Source organism: Branchiostoma belcheri, unplaced genomic scaffold, assembly GCF_001625305.1.
Source record: "Branchiostoma belcheri isolate BF01 breed outbred unplaced genomic scaffold, Haploidv18h27 scaffold4, whole genome shotgun sequence".
NCBI classification, from domain to species: Eukaryota; Metazoa; Chordata; class Leptocardii; order Amphioxiformes; family Branchiostomatidae; genus Branchiostoma; species Branchiostoma belcheri.
Genome location: NW_017804020.1, coordinates 2,578,452 through 2,599,741, shown reverse-complemented (window position 1 = coordinate 2,599,741; position 21,290 = coordinate 2,578,452). Strand labels below are relative to the sequence as shown.

Sequence of the window (21,290 nt, the reverse complement as noted above, 5' to 3'; positions counted from 1 at the left end):
TGTGTCCATATTTACACTGCAAGGAAGACAAACAACACACTTGAACAACGGGCTAACTGTAAGGCAACTGTTTAATGAGACTGTTCCATTGGCAAGAATCAGGTTCATCTCATTGGTCTGCACAAATCGGTCAGCAGCCAATCACGGCCCTCCTAAGATGTTAAATCCCAGAATCTATCAAAATGCCTTGTTTATATTCTTAGAAATTCTATACATAAAAATTGTGGTCAAGATTAGGGCACGTTACAAAAAGAGATCAACATATACATGGTAGGTGTTATTTATTTACAAGTATAGAAGAATAAAAGGTGGCAACTGGCAAACATAGAGATGTAAAATCGTTTAAAACCGTAAAAAAAATGCATGAACAAGACTCAACATTAGATAACCACAAGCAGATCTCACAAACTTTTAGTACTTGCCTTTTTAACCGACACTCAATCCCGGAATGCCACCTAGAGACTTCTGCGTGTATTACAGCTATTGAAGAACCTAAGCTATCAGCAGGGCATTGAAAATAACACAATTAGTGCTTCAGAAAATGGCCAATGCTAGCTTTCACCTCTTTGAAAGATAGATGAAGTGCATACCAAAGTATGCTGCCATTGAAATGCTTACAGGGGAAACATTTTATCAAGGGAGGTCAGTCACAGGACAAAACCCCTTGCTCTAGTAAGAATGATTAGCATGTTCTTCTGGGATATACATAGCTGCCAAAAAGACATCACTAACAAAAGATTAGGTTTCACTTGCATTACAGGCTCTACTATGGGGAAACAAAATGCTTTGTTACCTTTTTTGTTTCAGGACAATGATTTTCACTCAAAATGATGTTTAGCACACAATTTCTGAACTTGCAAATGATTGAATTAATCAGCATTTTGCAATTTTTGTATGCATTGATATGAAAGAGTCAATGAAAATTCATCCATTCTTCACTAGCCATACACCACTTCAATGAGCTATTGCTGTGGGATACATTTTGCCAGCATTGTATTATGAAGATATTTTACTTCATGAGCTGTTAGGTTATGAGTTATGTTACAAAACACTGAAAGTCTTTTCACTCAACAATGAGTTTTAAAGTTGTATTGAGCTTGAGACATATACAAGACCTGAGATATACATACACATGAAATGCTAGTACTCCTTGTCAAATCTACTACATGGTAGAAAATAAACATTTCTTCTACAAAACTAGCAGATCCTCTGTTATCAAGTAGTGTTGCCCTAATCATTATTTTACATATGGTATTTGCACCAGACACTTTTTTTCTTTATGTACAAGCCAAAAATCTGTTAGGGTCAAGTTTGTATCTTAACTCTTGTTCGTTAGTAAACAAGCAACCACAGACTTCTTAAAATATTCTTAAAAATAAAAAATACAAAAGAAAACACATCAGAAAGTTTTTTTCTCTTCAAATAGCTAGAAAATTTAAATCCTTTCGATATCGGTGACAGCATAGCCAGTGAAAGTTGTCAAAGTTGTTCAGTAATTAGCTCAGTAATTTCCCCCAATCAAATCAATGATCAAATCTTGTTTAACGAAGAAAAATATCTATGTGCAGGATATGATCTTACTACAGCTATTACCATGAAAATACAATAGTTGTCATGTGGTCCTATGGTACCCAATCACTAAAAAGGTGCCACATCTATGTATGGCTACTAAGTACATCTATACAATGCCTAATTAGATATGTGGCATACATTATGGGGGTAATCTTTCAGTCTGAAATCTTGGATACTAATTGACGTAGGATGTAATGTAAGTATAAAATTACAACTATTGTTGAGGCTAACACTTGATGTGGTGTCTGTAGTGCTTCCATGTGGTGAGAAGTGGTAAAATATATAAGAAATTCTAAATACAGTTTCGTAATAATAAAAAATGTGAGAAAATGATCATAGTTGAATTGTATGTGTAAGTACACTGAAGTGGAATTGTATTTTCTGTCCACAGCTGATGCTCCACACTTCTGTAAACAAACAAACTAACTTCTGCTTTTTTCCACACAACGATCATCTTGACAGACTTGACAACAGATAACTTAGAAGCAAACTCAACGTACATTCTCCAGGCCTCCATTTCTTAACCAAAACTAAACAGCTTCACAATGGGATGAGAAGCCTATATGTGTATATTATATACAGAATTCAGTAGGTCCATTTTGGCAGCCAGAGCCTATTGTTATTATTTCAGTCCATACCATGGATGAAATATATTGTTTCTGGTGTTTTCAGTACCTCGGGTGTGGTCTACCCATGGAATCGACATAGTTCTGTGGGGGTTGCCTCACAGGAGGCTCCACATAGTCCCTCCGTCCTGAAGAATCCACCATGTACGGCTGCCCGTACCCTTGCGTGTACCGCATGTCGGCGTAGTTCATCGCCCGCGGGTCGGGCTGAGAAGCCGGCGGCCGGGTGTACTCCGGGGGGCCGGGTCGTGACGCGGGTTCCATGTACGACGTGCTGGGGTGCGTGCGACCCATCCTGTCGTAGTTGGCGCCCGGCCTGGGGTCCATGTAGTTGGAGCTGGGCTGGCGACCCATGGTGCTGGAAGCGGGTCGGTTGTAGGGGTTGGGTTGGTAAGGTGGGTTGTGACCGTCCCAGCTGTACGTGGACCCGTGGGGGCTGTTGGCTGACTGTTTCGGCAGCGGGCCGTTAGCCGTGATCCCGGAGGACATCCTGATGGGGGGTGTGGGGGGCTGCTGACCTACAGGAGAAGGGACTGGTGGGACATCTGGAATGGCAAATTTAAAGTGCATAAGTTGCCATTCACAAAGCTTTTATTCAAGAGCTTTCAGGACTAACTAATTTAACAACCACCAGGTGGCCCAAAAGCTATTCATTTTCAGCTCTCACCAAGACCTACCCACCTACCAAATATGAAGAGAATTAATCTAAGCCTTCTTGAGTTATTGTGTTTACAGACAGACAAATAGACAAACACACAGGCAGACAGACACACACACGAACACTACTGAAAACATAACCTAAGGTACATGTAAAATAAGACCAAAGATCAGACCAAAGCACTGAAAGCAACAAAATTGGAAATCTTCAGTAGGCTTTTTCACTGCAGTGAACTCATTCACACCATGCACTTGCAGAAGAACAAAGGGCTGCCACTGTTACAATTCTTACCTAAATTTGGCACTTTTCCGCCCCTTTTCACAAATAGCCTGACAACGCTCCCTCCACTCTTGATCATCTCGATAGCATCTGCGTGCAGTATGCCGTTGGTGTTGCGCCCGTTGATTTCCATAATCTGGTCTCCGACCTGAAGAAAAGTGTCTCAGATTATCCAGGGTAAAGAAAATTGATAACCCATCTATCAGGTTTCAATGTTACATAACAGTGTCACTTAGAAGTCTGTCATAAAGAACTGGGAAAAAAATTGAACATGTCATGTTCAATTTTTTCCCCAGTTCTTTACATGTGTTTAGTGTTGACTAATTCTTTCAGTGATGCTGAAGAAGAGTGATAGATCCAGAAGTAATCTCCGTAATTTATCCTGTAGTAGAGTTTGAATTTTCTTTGAAAACTATCATTACCATGGACGTCTAACCTTCATCAAAGTATCGGGTCTCAATGTTTTATCAACCATACACAGTTATGCAATGTCATGTATACCAGGTGACCAGGAACATAGTATAGTAGATAACTGGGTACATCACCTAGAAAATTTACTGGTAACTAGAAAGGTAACATTTGCACATGGTCTGCTCTGTTAATACTTACTCAAATACATTCATATATATGGTCAGACAGGAGTATAAATCCCTCCTACTATAAAATTGCAACATTGTGTAAAAATTGCAACATTGTGTAACCCAACACCAGTTACCATGGTAAGAGACGTCAACAAATCAGGTCATTCCTTCTGTCAACATAACTACCACTTGCACTACCACTCTTAGAAGATAGGGGGAGCCAATGTTGCATACAGGACAGTCCAGCTTACCCTCAGCCTTCCCTCCCTAGCAGCCGGTCCGTCATCCGCAATCCTCAGAACAAACAGCGGCATGGTGAACTCTTTCCCGCCGCGTATACTGAACCCGAAACCTCGCACCCCACGCTGTACCGATACCATGTGATACTCCTCCTTCCCAGTGGATTCCTATGGGAAGAAATATAGATGTGTCAATATCCAGCCTATAAAGGCTGGTTTGATCAGTGCAGCAAAGATCGTGTCACTACCGAGTAAAAATAGGTTTTGTTACCACTGTGAATCAAACACATGACATTGTGTACTCTTATAAAGCCAAAAGCTGTTCTATAGCACTCAAATTTTGCCGCAAATTTTGGATCCCGTAGCCATGAAAACTAACCAAATATGCAAGGTCTGATTTTGCCGCAGGGTTTTGACTGATTGGAAGTGATAAAATTGACAAGGAAAATTGTTAGTAAAGATTAACTCTGATCCAAACCTAAAAGGATCTCACAGTTCCCTTTTGTGTTGGACCAAAGTTTCAATCATTATGGATTTTACAAACACAGATAATCTTTCATTTGAAGAAAACGTCATATATTTTCTTACCTGTGATCTTCTGCCCGGAGAGGAGGGTGGCCCCACTCTCCTGGGGGAGGGGGGGTGCTGCATCTGAGACGTGGGGGGGTAGTGTGTCTGCACTGACAACGGCTGGTGGGGAGGGAACGATGGCTGGGCGGGGGAGTGTCTCTGGGGTGGCGGGAGTCCTGGGGAGTGCTGCTGGGGTGGGGGGACCCCGGGGGAGTGCTGAGGGGGGTAGGGAGAGTGCTGGGACCCCGGCGGCAGGGTGGGGGTGGACTGCTGCCGCTGGATTAGGGCTTCCCGTTTCTGCATCTCCTTACGGTGCCACTCCAGGATTTCTTCTCTCGTTCTGAAGTGAAAAACAAAAAAGCAGAGCTTGCTTCAGAGCTTTGCCAAAAAAACAGCACAACCAGAACAAGCTGCTAGGGGGCTATCTACTGTCCAAAATTTGTGACCCAACAATGTCAATTACATAAGATTTTAAAATAGGAAGTTCTGCTGCAGTACCATAACGAGTAGCCAGGAGGCCAAAAATCTAATCATGATCATGAAGACCTATCCACCTACATGTACTAATAGTACCATACATCAAGAAAATCCTTTTAAGCCTTGATACACAGACTCACACACAAACACTACCGATAACATAACCTTCCTTGCACACTCGGATAAGAATTGGTACATGATAAAATAGTAACTTACCTCTCCTTCTGCCCTTCTCCGAAGCTCTCGTTAGTCTGGTCTGCTATGGCAGGTGTGGCCACAGCATTCATCATGTTGCCATTCTGTAACAACAGGAAACACTTGTCACATACACAATACAGATGTTAAAATACAGACTGTTGAAAAATCAGCTTTGTTGGACCTCAGATTTAAGAAAAAAAAGTAATGAAACAGGGCAAGAATGAAACAGGTCTACATGGTAGCATCCTGTAATAGCCCCAAAAGTGAAGATAGGAGCCATGGAGTCAATGTACCATACTGATTTGTACAACGAATATTGAAACTTTTTAAGGACTTTCTTGAACTGTTTGGAGCAAAATATGACCTGATTCAGAACGAGAATATTTTTCTTGTGAATAAAAAAAAGAATAAGAAAAACTCAGAGTAAACTCATACAGTTAGCCATTTTGTTTTGTTCTTGATCATAAATCTTAACATGACCAAAATGAAATTGTGACCATCTTTACCATCAATCTGGACTGACTTCCTGTCTAAACTGTGTGAAAGTATTTTTATTTTGTCATGGGGCATATATCTTCTGAAGAGAGAAATAAATCATGTCTTACCGTAGGAGCTGCACCTGGGGTGCCGGGATCTGTGTGGACAAATGAAGAATACACGATGATATACTACAGTACAAGGAGGTCAAGTTTAATAGCATCAACTGTCACTAGTACAATGTGTATCTCTTAAATCTAAATCTTAACGAATGTGTTGGCGCAGGATATGATGAGACACAGGTTAGTTTAATAATCAGTTCTCCTGGCAAATGGCAAATAGAGAAGTGGGAGTTACCACCTGTAGTGTTCTTTCAAACAAGGAGTGCTGACTAATATTTGGCATGCTACAGTGTCTATTACTTGGCATGTGCATGATGCAAAACCGGATGTTTTCGTTGGATTTCTGGTCAACGTTGCATCAGAATTTTGCCTGTTGCAGACAATATCTTTTCCAGCACAACATTTGCAAACTATGATGTTAAATATGCAAATATGACCTCAAACGAGGCGTTCTGTCAAAGAGCTATACAGAATATAATACAGGTTTTGCACAGGTGTAGCATGCACCTGTGCAGAAAATGTCCCACAGTGCCAGGAAAAAATGTTGTGTTTCTTGTTTTAGTCTACAAATAATTCTTTTCTTTGACCCTGGCAATCTCTAGTGATCCAATATGGCCACAGCAAGTAAATTTTATGGATGACATCTGGCGGGCCAAAAAAAAACAAGGTTCCAACATCTTAAAATTTTGACATCATAAACCTTAGCAAGGGGAGCGATCTTGAGAATTGAAAAATTTATGTCCCCTGTGGGGATCCACACACAAAAAAGGCTAGGGTTGGCAGTTTTTTTTTGGGCTGGTCGAGAAACAGGAAACACAACATATTTTTCTAGGCAGGGCTGCCCTCTCACCATCAGGGGGAGCGATCTTGAGCGTGACCCTCAGCCCAGACTCCTTAATGATGTTGACGATCTCGCTGTGTGACAGGTTGAGTATGCTGATCCCGTTAACCGCCACCAGGTGGTCTCCCACGGCGAGCTGGCCGCAGCGCTCCGCCGGACTGCTGGGGATGATCCGGCCTGAGGCGGAGGAAACACGATCGCAATCAGCCATGACTTCACTTGGCATTAACCACCACACATTTTTCACCACCTAACCGATTGGTGAAACTGGCACCACATGTTCCTTGCACTGCCACTGTCAGAAGGTAGGGGGAGCCAATAAATGTACAGTGCCATCACCAATCCAGAATAATCTTTTCTGGGATACGATATCACTTTGTCTACTCTTCCCTGTACTAACCTAGTAAGAAATGTAGGCTCAGATTATTCATTGTGTCATTCTTGGCAACCACAGTTCAGATCTCAATTAACTTCCAATATACTCGCATGCAAATCATGATCAAAAGTTGTGCAAAATGCGATTAAAATTAAAAGCTGTGCATTTCTCAATTAAAATGCATGCAAAAGCTATCATGTCTTGTGTTCATTTCTCGTCTAAAAGGAGAGTAACTGTGTGTTTGCACAATATAGACAGCCACACAGGACTGCTGCTGTATTAATGCATGCAATTTGCACAGATTTTTGAATGCATGTTACGCAGCTTTTACAAGGTTTTTGATCACATTTTTTAAACACGATTTACACAACTTTTGCACAAGAAATAAACAAGTTAAAACCACAAGCAAAATGCGTGGGAAGGGAAGTTTACCAAAATCTGTACTGTAAGGCACCCACCCAATCCTCCCTAACTAGAAGAACTGCTTTGATTGAAAGATACTCACTGATCACAAGTTGGCTGATAACCAGTACATCAAAGCTTAGATCTTTCACTAGAAAGGCTTTGAGCAATGCTCCACAATCCCTGCAGCCCCCTGCTGCTTTACTTTCCTCCCACACCTAACCCAATTTTCCCTGGTATAACCTTCACCCTAACCCTGACCCTTTCCTGGGAAGGTATGCAGGGCCCAAGGTTCTTATATGTTGCTTACATTTGACTTTGTGTAACAATACAATAAGCCAATCATGTTTAGAGAACCCTCCAGGCAGTTAGTTAGACTACATGTAGGTTGGTAGTACTGTTACTCTATCGGATCAGTGTTCTAGTCAGCTGTGTTTGAAATTTCTTTCTGTCATTATGTTTGCCGAAGGATTTTTGCTCTGTATCTTCTTCTTCTTCAAACAAATAAGGTCAATGACCTGAACCAGACGTCTATTACTATGGTAACTAGTGTTGGGTTACATCATGTTGCAATTTTATAGCAGGAGGGATTAAGACTCCTGTCATATGAATGTGTTTGAGTAAGAATGAACAGAGCCGACCATATGCGAATGTAAACATTACGCATTTGCTTTGTAAATGTTACCTTTCTAGTGTCTATTTTGTTTTATGTAACATCATTTTGAGCACTGAAGGTGAGACAATCCTAGGGGAGTTTTAAACAATTTTGAAATCTTGACCCCCTGAAACCTTTTTTCCTGCATTTTGAGGGGCAAATTTTGCTGGTAGACTAAGCTTAGTTTAATGACATCTCTTTCTATATCTTTTGTCTGTCGAAGATAGGGCAAAACTTTTGCCTGTGTTAAGAGGCAAAATTCCATCAAATGACACTGACTAGGACACTGCACCAGCCGTTTTTTATCATCACAAATTCTGAATCTTTAAGTCTGACTAGTCATTGAACTACCTAATTCAAGACAAAGGAAGTAAAAAGGCCTGGATTTAAGTCTTAGACCTGATTTAAGTCTTGACAGAAAGCTTCTCAGACAATGGAACAATGAAGAAAAAGACCTGAAATTTCTTACCGATTTTAGCTCCACTTTTTGAAGCCGATGAAGTGATGACGAAGCCGAAGCCTTCTGTCTCGTTCCTAAGAACGGTGACGTCGTACGGGTAGGTGACGACAGGTGAAATTGCAGGCGGCGGCGGCCTGAAGTCGTTCACCATGGCTGGTCTGGGCGGGGGCTGACTAACCATGTCTGTAGCAGGGACAATTAAGAATGTTACTAGCTGTGTGCACAGTTGGCAAGTCACAAAATGTTAATGAAGGACCGATTTTCTGCACCTGTGACACAAGGAATATTTCAGTTATGAAATTGAATACTTGTTTGCCACACTGATTCTCCTGTTTCAGAAAAGGAAGTATCTTAGTTGCTCACTCACTCACTCAGTCCATCATTTGCTAGCTGGCTGCATTCCTCTAACCAGGAATCAACACATAAATGGACAGACTCCCTGTACAGCAAACACAACTTGTATTGACTCTCTCCACATGTATTACAGAGTGACCAGTGCGGATGCGCACAGTAAGTATGGCGGGAAACCATAGATCTAACACAGTTATGTTGATTTTAAGTTGTTTTTCTGCAATATTCAAGAACTTTGAGGACCAGGACACAGGCAAGCTTTTGTTAAATTTGATTCAATGACATATGGCATAATTTAGGTCTTTTTACTCTTCGTAATCTGTAGGCAGCTGCCCAAAATCATTGTAATTCGTAATCAGTACATTAGCCGTAACGTGTTAATGTTTGTAATCAGCTCTGAGAAATTTAACGTGATTCGTAATTGGCAGCAAAAAATTTTGCGTAATTCGTAATCACTACCCCCCATGCAGGCTCTTATGGGTGCCTCTTGTGTAAGATAACTACCTTGCAGCCTGCGTCGAACTCCGAGCGACACCTTGCCGGCCAGCGCGGCCTGACCCATGAGCGACACGACCTTGTGGTGCGAGGCGTTCTGCACGGCCACCCCGTCCACGTACAGCAGCTCGTCACCCGACAACAGCCGCCCGTCCAGGTCAGCCGCTCCACCTGGCACAATAGCACCTATCGACACCTGCAGAAGAGACGGACAGGGTTTACACTTTTTTCTATTCCAACACTTATTACAAGACATGGTGACGGCATACTCAAGTTTTTTCAACTTATTTTTATGCCCCCACCAACACAGACAAAATCATGAACAGACAATAGACATAGTATTTAGTAATTTGTGTAAAGTGCCAAGGGTACACTGACAGATCGGTGGCAGGGCAGGATTTGAACTCGAGGCCTCTTGGTTCCTAGCTGAACACTCTGCCCTTAAGCCACCCGACCCCACTTAAGCCAAAGAAAACTTATGTTGTGTTTCTTGTTTCAGTCCTGAAAATACTAGGGTCAGTAGGTAGGGGTTTTCTTTTCTTTAAAGATCTTTGAAATTCAGTTGTTGGATTGAGAAATTTATAGCCTTACCAGCAGTTGATAAAAAAAACCTAGGATCAACAAGTTTTTACAACTAATAATATTAGGGTCAGAAACACAGAAGTTTTTTTCTGGGGCCTAACATGATTAGCTGTATGAACCTGGTGCAAGTGCTCTCTATGGAGAAGACCCATCCATTAAAAGAGGTGACGTGAAGAATGCAGTTAGAGACACCTTAGACACAATAACCTACTTGAAAGCCCTTCTTGTTGAATTATTGATGGATGTAAACCCGCAAGGGAAAGACTACCTGGTACATAAAGTAACAAGGTTAAATTCACTCTGGCAATGACCTACATATCAATTTCCACATCAAAAAAGACAGTTTCAAGTGCCATATCTGTAACCTATACACAAAGAGACACAGTACAGTACAATAATTATTATTGTTGGTCATAAGAATAATGAATTATTGATGAATATGAATTTGGATAATAAGAAACAGGACATGCTACTGGGGTAGTGCTGTGTACCTAAACCCACGTTTAGGTTCAGGTTTGGATTCAAGTCCAGAGGTTTAGGTTCAGTTCTAAAATTGCATGTTGTCAACCTTGCAATGTTGTTTGGGCAAAACTTTGGCCACTTAACATGGAGGCCGACACTTGACAATGCCCGATGGCAATGTTTTTTTCATTTTGCAGCACGGACTTTGCAATCTATGGGAGGTTTTAGGTGGTTTGGAAAGAAAAGGGGTACATGTATGTGACATGGTTTTTTGTGTATCATGTCTGGAACCGGTCCAGCAAACCGGTACACAGCACTACACTGGTGAGTACCGGTACGTACCGGTTTGCCCTCCTCCTGTCCACCCAGGATGCGGAATCCGAAGCCGCTCTCCTGTCTCCTCAGGAAGATGGTCATCTCCTGCCAGGCCTCGTCAGCGCTCGGCGGAGGCACGTCCATCCGTACGGGAGGCGCGGGAACCTCAGAGTCCATCCTCACTGGGGGCGGGGGTGCCTCGTAGTTAGGCCCTGGGGAAACCAAGATGTCAGAAGGTTACAAAACGGCAAAGCACAACATCAGACTTACGCCAAGGAAAAAAATGTTGTGTTTCCTGTTTCAATCCTGAAAAAATTAGGGTCTGTAGGTAGGGATTATCCTTTTTTTCTTTCTTTTATTTTATTACACTTTGGCAATCTCTGGTGATCCAACTTACACAATACAGTTTGTCAAAGTAAATCTTGCATGAGGACACTTATACTTTCAATGTCAATGTTCGAAAACTGATTGTACAACATTTCATCACTCAGGTGTTAGATCATGGAGCTAGAAAAGGTCAATCAGCTTGAAAAACTGCAGGGATCCATAAAAAAAGGCTATGGTCGGCAGCTTTTTCTAGGGTTGGTCAGAAAACAGGAAACACAACATGTTTCCCCAGGCCTTACTAGTATCTAAAATATCAGTGCTGCTGAAGTGTTCATTTTCTGCGTGTAATAATCATTTATATTGTGTTAGTCATCATTCAGCTAAAGAGTCATACATCTATTAATAAGAGGTCTTTTGGATGAATCACTGTCCAATATTACTGCACAAATGAATACATGCTAGTGATACTACATTTGCTCAAGCTTACAAGACCAAAGAATTGGCCGTATTTTTTAGCTGTTCCAAGCTGTTAGGGTCAATGGACCTGGTAAAACTCCAAAAAGACTGTAATACATCACTGTTATCTGGTTTTTAACTCTAACTGCTCCATGCAGGGCCCTGGTGATAGCTGTCAAGTTCATTTTATTTCCAGGGGAATAGTGTGTAAGGGCAGTCTGAGATGCACGTGTCAGACAGTCTATACACACCACTATCTCACTTAATCCCTGTACTATGGTGAGTGAGAGTTTATAATGGATGGCAGTCCTGCGAGGCCAAAAGCTGAGGGAAAACATTGGCTTTACATCACATAGGGGCTTAGACTCTGAGGGAACGTAAGACAACGTGACTGATTTGGGATAAAGTGGTGGGTTTAGGTCTGTCAGAGAATGAAATGCGGAGAAGACTTCAAAAACAGCAGAGATAAGAAACATGATGAGAGTCCACCCACCATGAAAAGCCAATATCAATGGCTACTCTGACAACTAGAGCTGGCCTAACACTTGTTTTGCTGGTAGGGAGATGAATTATGCAATTCAGGCTGGCAAAACAAAAAATACTCTGGACGAGCAAATCTGTCTGATATTTCATGGCATTTCTTAGCATATTTTGTCATCATTTCCTTCTTGAAGAGATTGGACTTGTTTTTTTTTTTGCACCACAAATAAATAGCAAGAAGGCAGAATTTCCACCACCACAACTTACATAACGTCAACCCACAGGATAGAGGCAAATGGCGGGCTGCCATCAAGCCTTTGCTTTAGCATCAGTGTGCAAGCACCTTCGTAAGATGGGTTTTACACATGGCGGAAAAGAAGGGTGCGTAAACAAACTTGAAGTTGAAGCCCATTGGCGAACACAAATCAAAATGAATGACAGGGGCCTAGACTAAAGAGGCACAGAAAAAGGTACAAAAGGGAGGAGTGGTTCGATCTCTGTCATTTTTGAGAAAGATGAACAACAAGGTTGAAACCGGTCATATTCCATCTCATCATTGTCATTTTCCAAACACTACGAATAAAGGGACCTAACCTAGGGTTTGAATTTCTTTCTGCTGCCTAAAAAACTTCCCAATGGACAAGTCCGGAGATTACAGTATGGATGTACTACCATCATCTGGATCAAGTCTGTCTTCATGTTAACAAGGCCTGATGCTGTGCAGGCCTCCAGAAACACAACATACACACTCAGGCAGGAAATCCCAGCTGTAGTTCCTGTGCCAACTAACTTTTCTTGGAAACGTCCAGTCCTGAACCACTTGAAACCACTGCTGACACAAACAAGTTTGCGTTGTTAGCTTGCCAAGTAACACGTAGACTTGCACAAAAACTATTCAACAATCTTTTTTCCTGGAGAATTTTTCATGAGACACAAGTGTTCTAGCCAGCCTGAAATTTTTTCTACCATCTTAACTTTGTTTAACTCAACATCATACATGTACAGTCTACTGTAGATTAAGCTTTTTGGATAAATATGAACATAAACACAAACATACCTGTTCACATGGCAAACCTAGTCAGTATCAAAGCACATACAATCACAGAGAGATGATAGCATGGCTAAACTGACTAAATCCCTCATACCACATAGATATCATACATGTCTAGTACAACGCTGCCAACAACCAACACATTCACCTCGGTGACATTTACACAATGTACGCCTTCTTCTGTTGTCAGAATTACCTGGGTGGCAGGTGTGCTATCCATCTTAAGACCCCACTTAAAGTGTTCCATTTATAGCTGACGATCAACATCACTATCACGTTGAAGGCTACCTTTATACTGTGACAGTAGTTGTCTTTGTCGCTTAAAAGGATTACCTGGGTGCCAGGTGTGCCAACACAAAAACTGACTGCATTGTTCCTTAAACTAAAAGGTAACGTCCAATGCAATTTCAGAGCAGCTAAACAAAAAATATTCTGATATTGACAGACATTTACCGCCATTTCTTAGCACATTTCGTACTTTAAGTGTTTGAAATACATGTCTACCAAAAACAAGCTACTTGAGGAGTCCCATTATTTTTGGGTACCACCAATAAATAGGCAGAACCATCTTAACATCAAAACAAGCAAAAACATTTGCCGTCAATGACGTTGCATTTTTGCGCTTTACGGATCATCAGTATGCTAGAAAATTGACTTTGAAAATGCAGTTTTAATGCCTTGAAATCGCTTTAAGGATAAGCAGAATGTTGTATATCGATGAAACCCAGTATTTACCACATGTGGCATAATAAATTGTCTGACAAACAACAACTGTACCTAACTGCTGCAATGTTATCATTTATCAATTATGCGAAATATTAATATGAAAAGATGAGTTTATACTTACTAACAGAACAATGCCCCTGCCAACCAGGAAAATAAGTTGGGTAAATCATTTCAAAGCACTTGACCTTTGACCCAATTCCCACGTGCCTTAGCCCAGTCAAGTTTGTTATTGTGGGGGAGAAACTATGCAGCTGGTGTTTCTGTGAAGGGGGGAGGGGGGCGTCAAGGTCGGGGCCACTGGTAGGTCAACACAAACACTGAGGTATCCGACCCCTGAGGACGGCGTGTCAGCAGCCAGTAGGTAGAAGGAACAACGTTTAGAGTGTGGTTTTCATTAGCCAAAGTTAGAGGGGGCCAGTTTTATGCCTTGCCACTGAAGCTAGAAGATAACACAATTTGTTCACTACATAAAACTGATGTCTGTGTTGACCCTGGCTACCCTGTAAAACATGAAATATGCACCGAAAGATGGAATGTTACATTTCACTTTTTCCATGAAAACAAGAGCTATCTGCCCCCAAATAATTGTGACAAATACATGTCTAGAACATGAGATAAAAAAAACAACAAAAGGAGTTCTGCTGCAGTACCAAGGAGATCTGTCAGGGGGGCCAAAAATCTACTTATTTCTTTTGAAGACCTAACCACATACCAAGTTTCATGACAATCCACCAAAAGCTGGAGCTTATCATCCCAAACCACATACATGTACGTACAAACGCTACCAAAACAAAACCTTCTTGGCAAGGTAAGAATGCTATATACATTGACAAGAATTCTATTTAAAGAAGGCTCCAAGTTTATTAACCTAGAGCTATGTAGTGGTCAAGGTCAGGGGTAGGTGGACATTTTACAGTACAGTACCCTGATGGGTATCTCTCAGCTTGGAACCAGTGAAGCATCCTAGCTCAAGTTTCACCGAACCAGTCCTAGGAGCAAAGACCACCCAGTCACACACCCACTAACCCAGTCTTACTTCATTTCACCCAACTCTAATGAAATCTAATTACGACTTTGGTCTTTCAGCCTTGCCCTATTAAACCGACTAGTAACAATACCATTATTGTGTTACTTGCTAAGGATCTTCACACAAATAAAGTCAGTGTATCGGCTTTACAAGTTCTTTCAAGTTTAATTGTCTGGATGATTTCTTACTCTCCAATAACTTAATTAACTGTGCCCTGTGGAAAGACCCTTTGCTTTGGAATATTGCACATCTGTTTATTCTCAGGGAGGTAACTGTAACACTTTAATACACCACAAAACTCACGTTAGGCAAAACTGTAGCAGGCTATTTACCACTAGAGAGGTCTATAACCGCACAATTTCACCAATTTGGTCTAGTCAACATCTACCTTTCTGTCATATTTCCACTTCACAATTTCTTAATAAGCTATTCTCTGCCATTACACAAGAGACCATCATGCTGGAAATATAATTGTTGAGATGCCAGGCAAATAAAGTACTTTGTTATGGTACATGCATAGCAGGATAGGACTCCAGTTTACAAAAATGTATGTTTGAACTTTTATGGCAAAGGAAATACTTACCTGAAATTCTACACCCATCTTGACCATGGTGTTGTGTATATTTCCTTGCTGCTCAAAGAGCACTAATTACAGAAAGGTTCCAACTGAAGTTCTTGGTAGCTACGCAAGCCATTTAACCATATTGACGATACACGTATGTACATAACGCTTCAAAGAGTGTAAATGTGAGGAAATAAAACTAAACAGTACTTACTGGAAGGACTCCTGTTTGGTGGGTTATACTGGTATCCGTTGTACATGGTGGGCTCAGCGGGCCTGGGTGGGGCACGTGGCAAGGTGCCATATGACGACACAGGGTGGGCGTCTAGTAATGGTGAAACAAAACATGAAATCAACACTACGCCTACACACTACGTAAATCAATCACGCTAAAACAAATCAGACTGTAATGAGAGGACCTTGTGGGGTATATAAGGATGTTGCTGAATGGCTAAACTTCAAGACACTTTGGAGAAGGCCCGCATGCCCTTTTCTGTAGAGCATAATCGGCCATTTTAATTCTACGTAGAGTGTAGACAGACCGCCCTAATTCAACGTAGAGTGTAACTGGAGTATTTTCCATAGAGCGTAATTTGCTGTTTTTGTTCTATGTAATGTGTTGCAGTTACCCGGAATTTATCGTAAAGCGCAATGGGGAGGCTTCCTGAATTTAGTGTAATACGTAGTCGGGTCTCAAATTTAGCATAGAGCATTGTCGGGTACCCCCCATGCAGGCCCTCTTTGGACTTGATTGAAACTTGATTCTGTCAGGCAGTTCATTAATCAATGGTGTCTCCTTACATCTTCAAACAACTTGACTGAATGGTTGGGAAATAGGCCCAAGTAATAAGGTATAGATGGTCTCAAAGATAAATAGAAGGATGTGATGACCCTAGATAGAGAGATACTAGTAGACTGATAAAAGTTGATACAAACTATCTTGGCTAGGAATACTTAGAAAGGCTACATTTCTGTGGAGAAGATTGAAAGCAAAATACATACAGTATACGGTACTCCATAATACAAAAAAATAGAGCTGAAACCATGGCAGAGTCCAAAAATGAGATACCACAAAAACAGATGGTTGTAAGGAATGGATGGAGAGTACAACTTTATTTTTGAAGACACTGCACTTTTGAGATACAATCAAGTTTAGCTTGAGCCCCAATCAAATACTAGTAGATACACGACCATAACATATCTGCCATAACCCATCTGAGACTGCATTACAAGAAGACCAAAGATGTATAAAAAGGTCACCAACAGTCATCTAGAAGGGCACGGAAAATGGGCTTCTGAATCTAAATGGCTGGGAGTTAGGAAGTAAAGAAGCCATAAGGCATCAGAACGGCTTAGATGAAAGGAGGTGCGTGCCATGTTCTGGATGGTTGACCTTTCCTTCATCCCCAGCTAGTGGATGCCAGATGATGCCAGCTACAGATACATAGACACTTAAAAATTGGCGGTGGGTGGGAGTTTTTGAACTGAAATACTAGTATACAAATTTTTGTAGGAGCCTGACTTGCTTTGGCCTTACGGTGTTCTAGCCGGCCTGAATTTTATTTGTCATCTCAATTTTGTTTGACGTATAAACATCATGTCAGTGCCAAAAGTGCTAGGCGTCATGCCAAAGGCTCTGGGGGTATGCTGCCCCATTAAAATCTTGACCCTCTGAAATACTATTTCCTGCATTTTGAGGGAAAATTTTGCTGTTAGAATAAGCTTAGTTCAATAATACATGTATCAATCTCTCTGTATATATCTTTACACAATGATTTTTGTCCGCCACAAGCAGCAAAATCCCATTAAATGACAGAAAGATGGACACAGGCTAGAACACTGGGTCTAATCTTGATCCTACCAGCCAATTGACAAAATTTGCTCTTTTACAGCCAGCTGGTATAAGATAGATGTTCTAACAGATGAGGGGGGGGGGTCAACTCCTGACCTGTACCTGTCCTAGTGACCCAATTACAGGTCTGATAAAACTGGCACAAAATGCACAGTTGGGCCTCCAGATTGATAGATAAGATAGATGCCTGTACCAAATATATATCCCTTTCCTCTAAGGACATGAAAGCCTACCATTAGTTTTAAAGTTTTCAATCACTAAGGGAGAACCTTAAAGCTTTCAAAAGCTGCAGTGGTGGCCAAGATATTAATCTCATGCATTGCTTGTGACAGTAGCTTGACATCTACAGTAGTTTGTAATATTACCAGATATGACAATTTTTTAATATGGTGACTACTGTACTTCATTAACAGAATTAAGACATAGCCCCATATTAGATATTTGTATGTGTCACAACGTGGTTTATATTGGTACTTTATCACACATATCTACCTATATATTAGGCCGATTCTGAGTCACACATACTGTATTTCTCCTATGTAAACTGGCTTTCTATGTAACTAAATCTAACTGCTCTTTACCTGCCCAAGCTAAAGTGTATGTCCTCCAACAACATTCTATCCTTGGTGCCCTTCTATATTTCATCAATTATGCATTTCATGACACATACATATAAGATCACCACGCAGCACAACAACTCCAATGCATCTCAGTAGACAGACTAATAATATTAGTCTAGATAAAAACACAACAGACAAAATTTCAAGTACCTGGCATAATAATAACTTGTCTTCACTGTACATTGTGGTGCAAAATTGTTCTTTGAAAACATATTTTAGTTTTGGTTGGCAAAAGTTACATTTCTACATGGGTATAGATGATTTCACGGCTTGTTGTAACAGCTTAATTCATATCGTGTTGTTTAATTTGTTTGTGAGGACACAAATTGGTTAATTCAATAACTTTAAACTGGCTACAACAGAAACATGGAAACTCAATTTACTCCTCTGAAGTTAGAACAGAGAAGAAGCTGGATGTAATTAGATTGAAAATGGCTGGAGGGCACATGTGTGTGTAGGTGTGTCCCAGTTTCGAGGGACAGGCATCAAAAGCTCCTGTCTGTAACACAGCCAGGGAAACAAACATATGGCGTATGTACAGAAATATGGGATATTTTCCCGGCCAACATAAAGAATTTGCCAGTTAGGAGCAGCTGTACTACATATCTCACCACCCCCAGGGTTTAATAAGTGAATGTCTGGGATTGGTAACATTCCTGGCTGATGGCAGCTGTCAGAGACAATCATGGCTGCAAATTAGCTCCACTTTTCCTCAGAATGTACAAATGGATTCCAACTCCAACACAAGAGACGGCAACGTCTGAAAACAGTTGCCCCAGGCAGTTTTTCTTTTTATAACAAAATTATGCTTCAAAGGAAAATACTGTTTGTTTTGGTTATTCCCTGTAACCTACCATTAATTTGTGACGTTTTCTAACCTGCTATTATATAACGAGGGTGGCAGTAATTTGAGAAAGCGTTGTGGCTTACTGGCTACCATACCTCAATTAAAATTCTTTCTTGATGTTTTGGGAAAGAAAACTTAGCATGCCTTGCGACAAATCCAAAATACCCACCAAAACATGATCAGACACAGCTACTACCATGCGATCATGTCATTCTCTATCCGCCATTTCTAAACACGCGATTTGACTCACCTTGTCTGCCATTTTCGGCCAGGTCGGCAGACCGCAGGTGAGACGACGACGGCGGCGCCTGGTACCCGTACTCGGCGGCCCGTCTCCCCAGCAACCCGTCCTGCGCCATGGGAAGTATCGGCTGCTTGGACGGCGTCCCCTTCTTCCCTTTCCCCTGCAGCTGTAGGATGCCTTGAACATAAATGGCAAAAAAACTTGTGATTGTCTGACCCCGGGTTTTCAGCCACCAACAGCTGCACAGCTCTCGTCCGTGATATTACAACAATCCTCCCGGAAAATATAATCTCTCCCTCAGGGGACATAAAAGAAAAGCTCAAACTACAGGCCGCAAAATGCAGTGAGTGCCCAAGATCAAAAAGCAAGGCCTGTGTGCCTAATAAGCCTTTGAAAGCCTACCAAGGCTAGGATCTGGGCATGATTGGTCTGCATGTAAGAAATGCAGGGAGGAGGAACATATGGCTTGTGTAATAGGAGAGGGCTGTCCATAAACATAATGTAGGTAGGTATATGGAAAGGTCTTGCTACCAAAAAAAATTAAAATTCATGGATCATAAAACAGGCTGGTGATATGAAAACTGAGACTATGAATGTGTTGCCATGTAGTGCTTTTAGGGTTTGAAGCTACTCATTTTACCAACATACACTTTTCTTATCTAGTTACAATTTGAACCCTTTCCAATTTGCTACCTAACATTTGTTTTTATATTGTAAACATATTTGATGGTAAAGGTTTAAAAATAGACTCCATAATTCTTACCAGTCAACTACAGTTTAGCCAAAACAACATTCTGGTTTCCGGTATTAAGCCGCTTTCTTACACAGTTACAGAAAATAAATCTAAAGCCTAATGGAGGTTTACAACAATCAAAACTTTCTTTTACTTACAAATAATTACTGTATGTACCAGCAAAAATTCATTTAGCTTCCTTTTGTGACATGCCACTGTCCTATTCAAATCCCGTATATAGAAGGTCACACCTGCTAATTTTTCTGAGGTTGACCTTTACAGCCTGCAGACACTGCAGTTCCCATACTTTACGGTAGGTGGCATGCTACAGGTGCAGCCCTCTCATAGTCATAAAAGAGAGGTGTCAGGCCAGATGCTGTGAAACTGTCTTCATTTCTAAACTCTTTGAGAAGTTTTTTTTTTTCACAATAGTGGAAGGCACTGAAAGTTAGTAGTACTTTGTAACTTTCTCATTAATTTGTTATACTAACGAAGACCTTCCTTGATTGGTGACAGCACAGGCAATATGTATACTTGGTGCATGCCATCTTTCATTGTGTCTGATCCTTTTAGTAGAAGAATGTTACTCTTTCCACACTACATATTTTATTAAAAAAAAAAATAGGGGTGTTTTCTGGAATATAACATGACCTATAAAAACTGCTAAATTGTAAAGCCAATGTGCATTATCTTGTGATTGTCAAAGGGATCGTCAGTTACAGCTGCGGACACAACTGACCACAATACTCTGTTGGAGGTCAATGACCTGCACAAAGTAACAACACCAACACTTGCTCACCTCCCCTCTGCACAATAATGGTTGTCTCCTTGCCCTTGGAGCACTCCTTGAGAATCCCCACCAGCTCGTTGTGTGTACACTGTCGTACGTCCGTGCCGTTGATTTCCACCAGCACGTCTCCCACGCACAGGTTCTTACACCGCGGCTCGTCCAGAATCTGTTTCACGCGCTGCCCGTACGCGCTGTCCGCGATCGTGAAGCCGAATCCACGGTCCCCTTTGACTATGTGGACCGTGACGTACTCCGGTTTTAGTTCCTCGGGGCGTAAACTCACGCCGTCCTCGTAGAAGTATCCGGTTGAGGCGCGGTTGGGGTGAGGACCCGGCTCCGGGGTCAACGACCTCTCGTGCTGATGCCTGGGGCGTGCGGAAATGTCTGGCATGGATTTGGAAAAGGAGGACTGCACGGTGTGAGTCGGGCGCTGCGGCGGCGGCACGAACGGCAGTCTATCCGGCTGATCGCCGTTGTACCTCGACACGAGACTGTCCACCGTGTTGGTGGTGGGCATCGCTATGGCAACAGAGGTCACAATGTTCGTGTTGGGGTCATCGGGGTCAAAGGGCAGAGGGTACCCCCTGCGGCACTCCAGGCGTACCCTCTGACCGGGCGGGATGGTCTGGAAGAGTCCGACCACGTCGCTGTGGGTGTAGCCGAGGACACAGGTGTCGTTCACAAACACTATCACATCACCTGGAGAAGAGATGGCAAACCTTCAGTATGGATACGAATATAATTTTCATCAGGTTGGTAGAACAAAGGATAGGAGTTTTATTTTACACAACCAGTAAATAAGAACCAGTGATGTACCAGGACGAGGGGGGGATACAA

The 21,290-nt window shown here is 41.7% G+C and overlaps 2 protein-coding genes across 2 annotated transcripts in view; both read right to left on the bottom strand.

Annotated features, from left to right (window-relative positions):
• Positions 1-52: 52 nt before the first annotated feature.
• On the bottom strand, positions 53-4,149 carry LOC109477067 (membrane-associated guanylate kinase, WW and PDZ domain-containing protein 2-like). Its single transcript, XM_019778107.1, has 3 exons — positions 3,968-4,149; positions 3,148-3,283; positions 53-2,743 (listed from the first exon to the last, which is right to left on the bottom strand). Exons 1-3 carry the CDS (start codon positions 4,094-4,096, stop codon positions 2,241-2,243), a joined length of 768 nt encoding a protein of 255 aa, XP_019633666.1. The 5' UTR covers positions 4,097-4,149; the 3' UTR covers positions 53-2,240.
• A 73-nt stretch (positions 4,150-4,222) lies between these two features.
• LOC109476901 (membrane-associated guanylate kinase, WW and PDZ domain-containing protein 2-like) overlaps positions 4,223-21,290 on the bottom strand; it is a 100,867-nt gene continuing 83,799 nt past the window's right edge. The window contains exons 10-20 of the mRNA XM_019777918.1: positions 20,463-21,152; positions 18,937-19,107; positions 15,582-15,692; positions 10,766-10,950; positions 9,389-9,575; positions 8,543-8,716; positions 6,650-6,817; positions 5,806-5,834; positions 5,219-5,301; positions 4,544-4,865; positions 4,223-4,228 (exon numbers count right to left, since the gene is read on the bottom strand). Coding sequence (XP_019633477.1) covers positions 4,223-4,228; positions 4,544-4,865; positions 5,219-5,301; positions 5,806-5,834; positions 6,650-6,817; positions 8,543-8,716; positions 9,389-9,575; positions 10,766-10,950; positions 15,582-15,692; positions 18,937-19,107; positions 20,463-21,152 — 2,126 coding nt within the window. The remainder of the gene's footprint in view (positions 4,229-4,543; positions 4,866-5,218; positions 5,302-5,805; positions 5,835-6,649; positions 6,818-8,542; positions 8,717-9,388; positions 9,576-10,765; positions 10,951-15,581; positions 15,693-18,936; positions 19,108-20,462; positions 21,153-21,290) is intronic.

Coding starts and splice junctions, on each gene's coding strand:
- LOC109477067 (XM_019778107.1), bottom strand. CDS start 4,096: ATGGTATCGGTACAGCGTGGGGTGCGAGGTTTCGGGTTCAGTATACGC. Junction 3,284..3,967: donor CTAGGGAGGGAAGGCTGAGG/GTAAGCTGGACT, acceptor ACTTTTCTTCAG/GTCGGAGACCAGATTATGGA. Junction 2,744..3,147: donor CGGAAAAGTGCCAAATTTAG/GTAAGAATTGTA, acceptor TTGCCATTCCAG/ATGTCCCACCAGTCCCTTCT.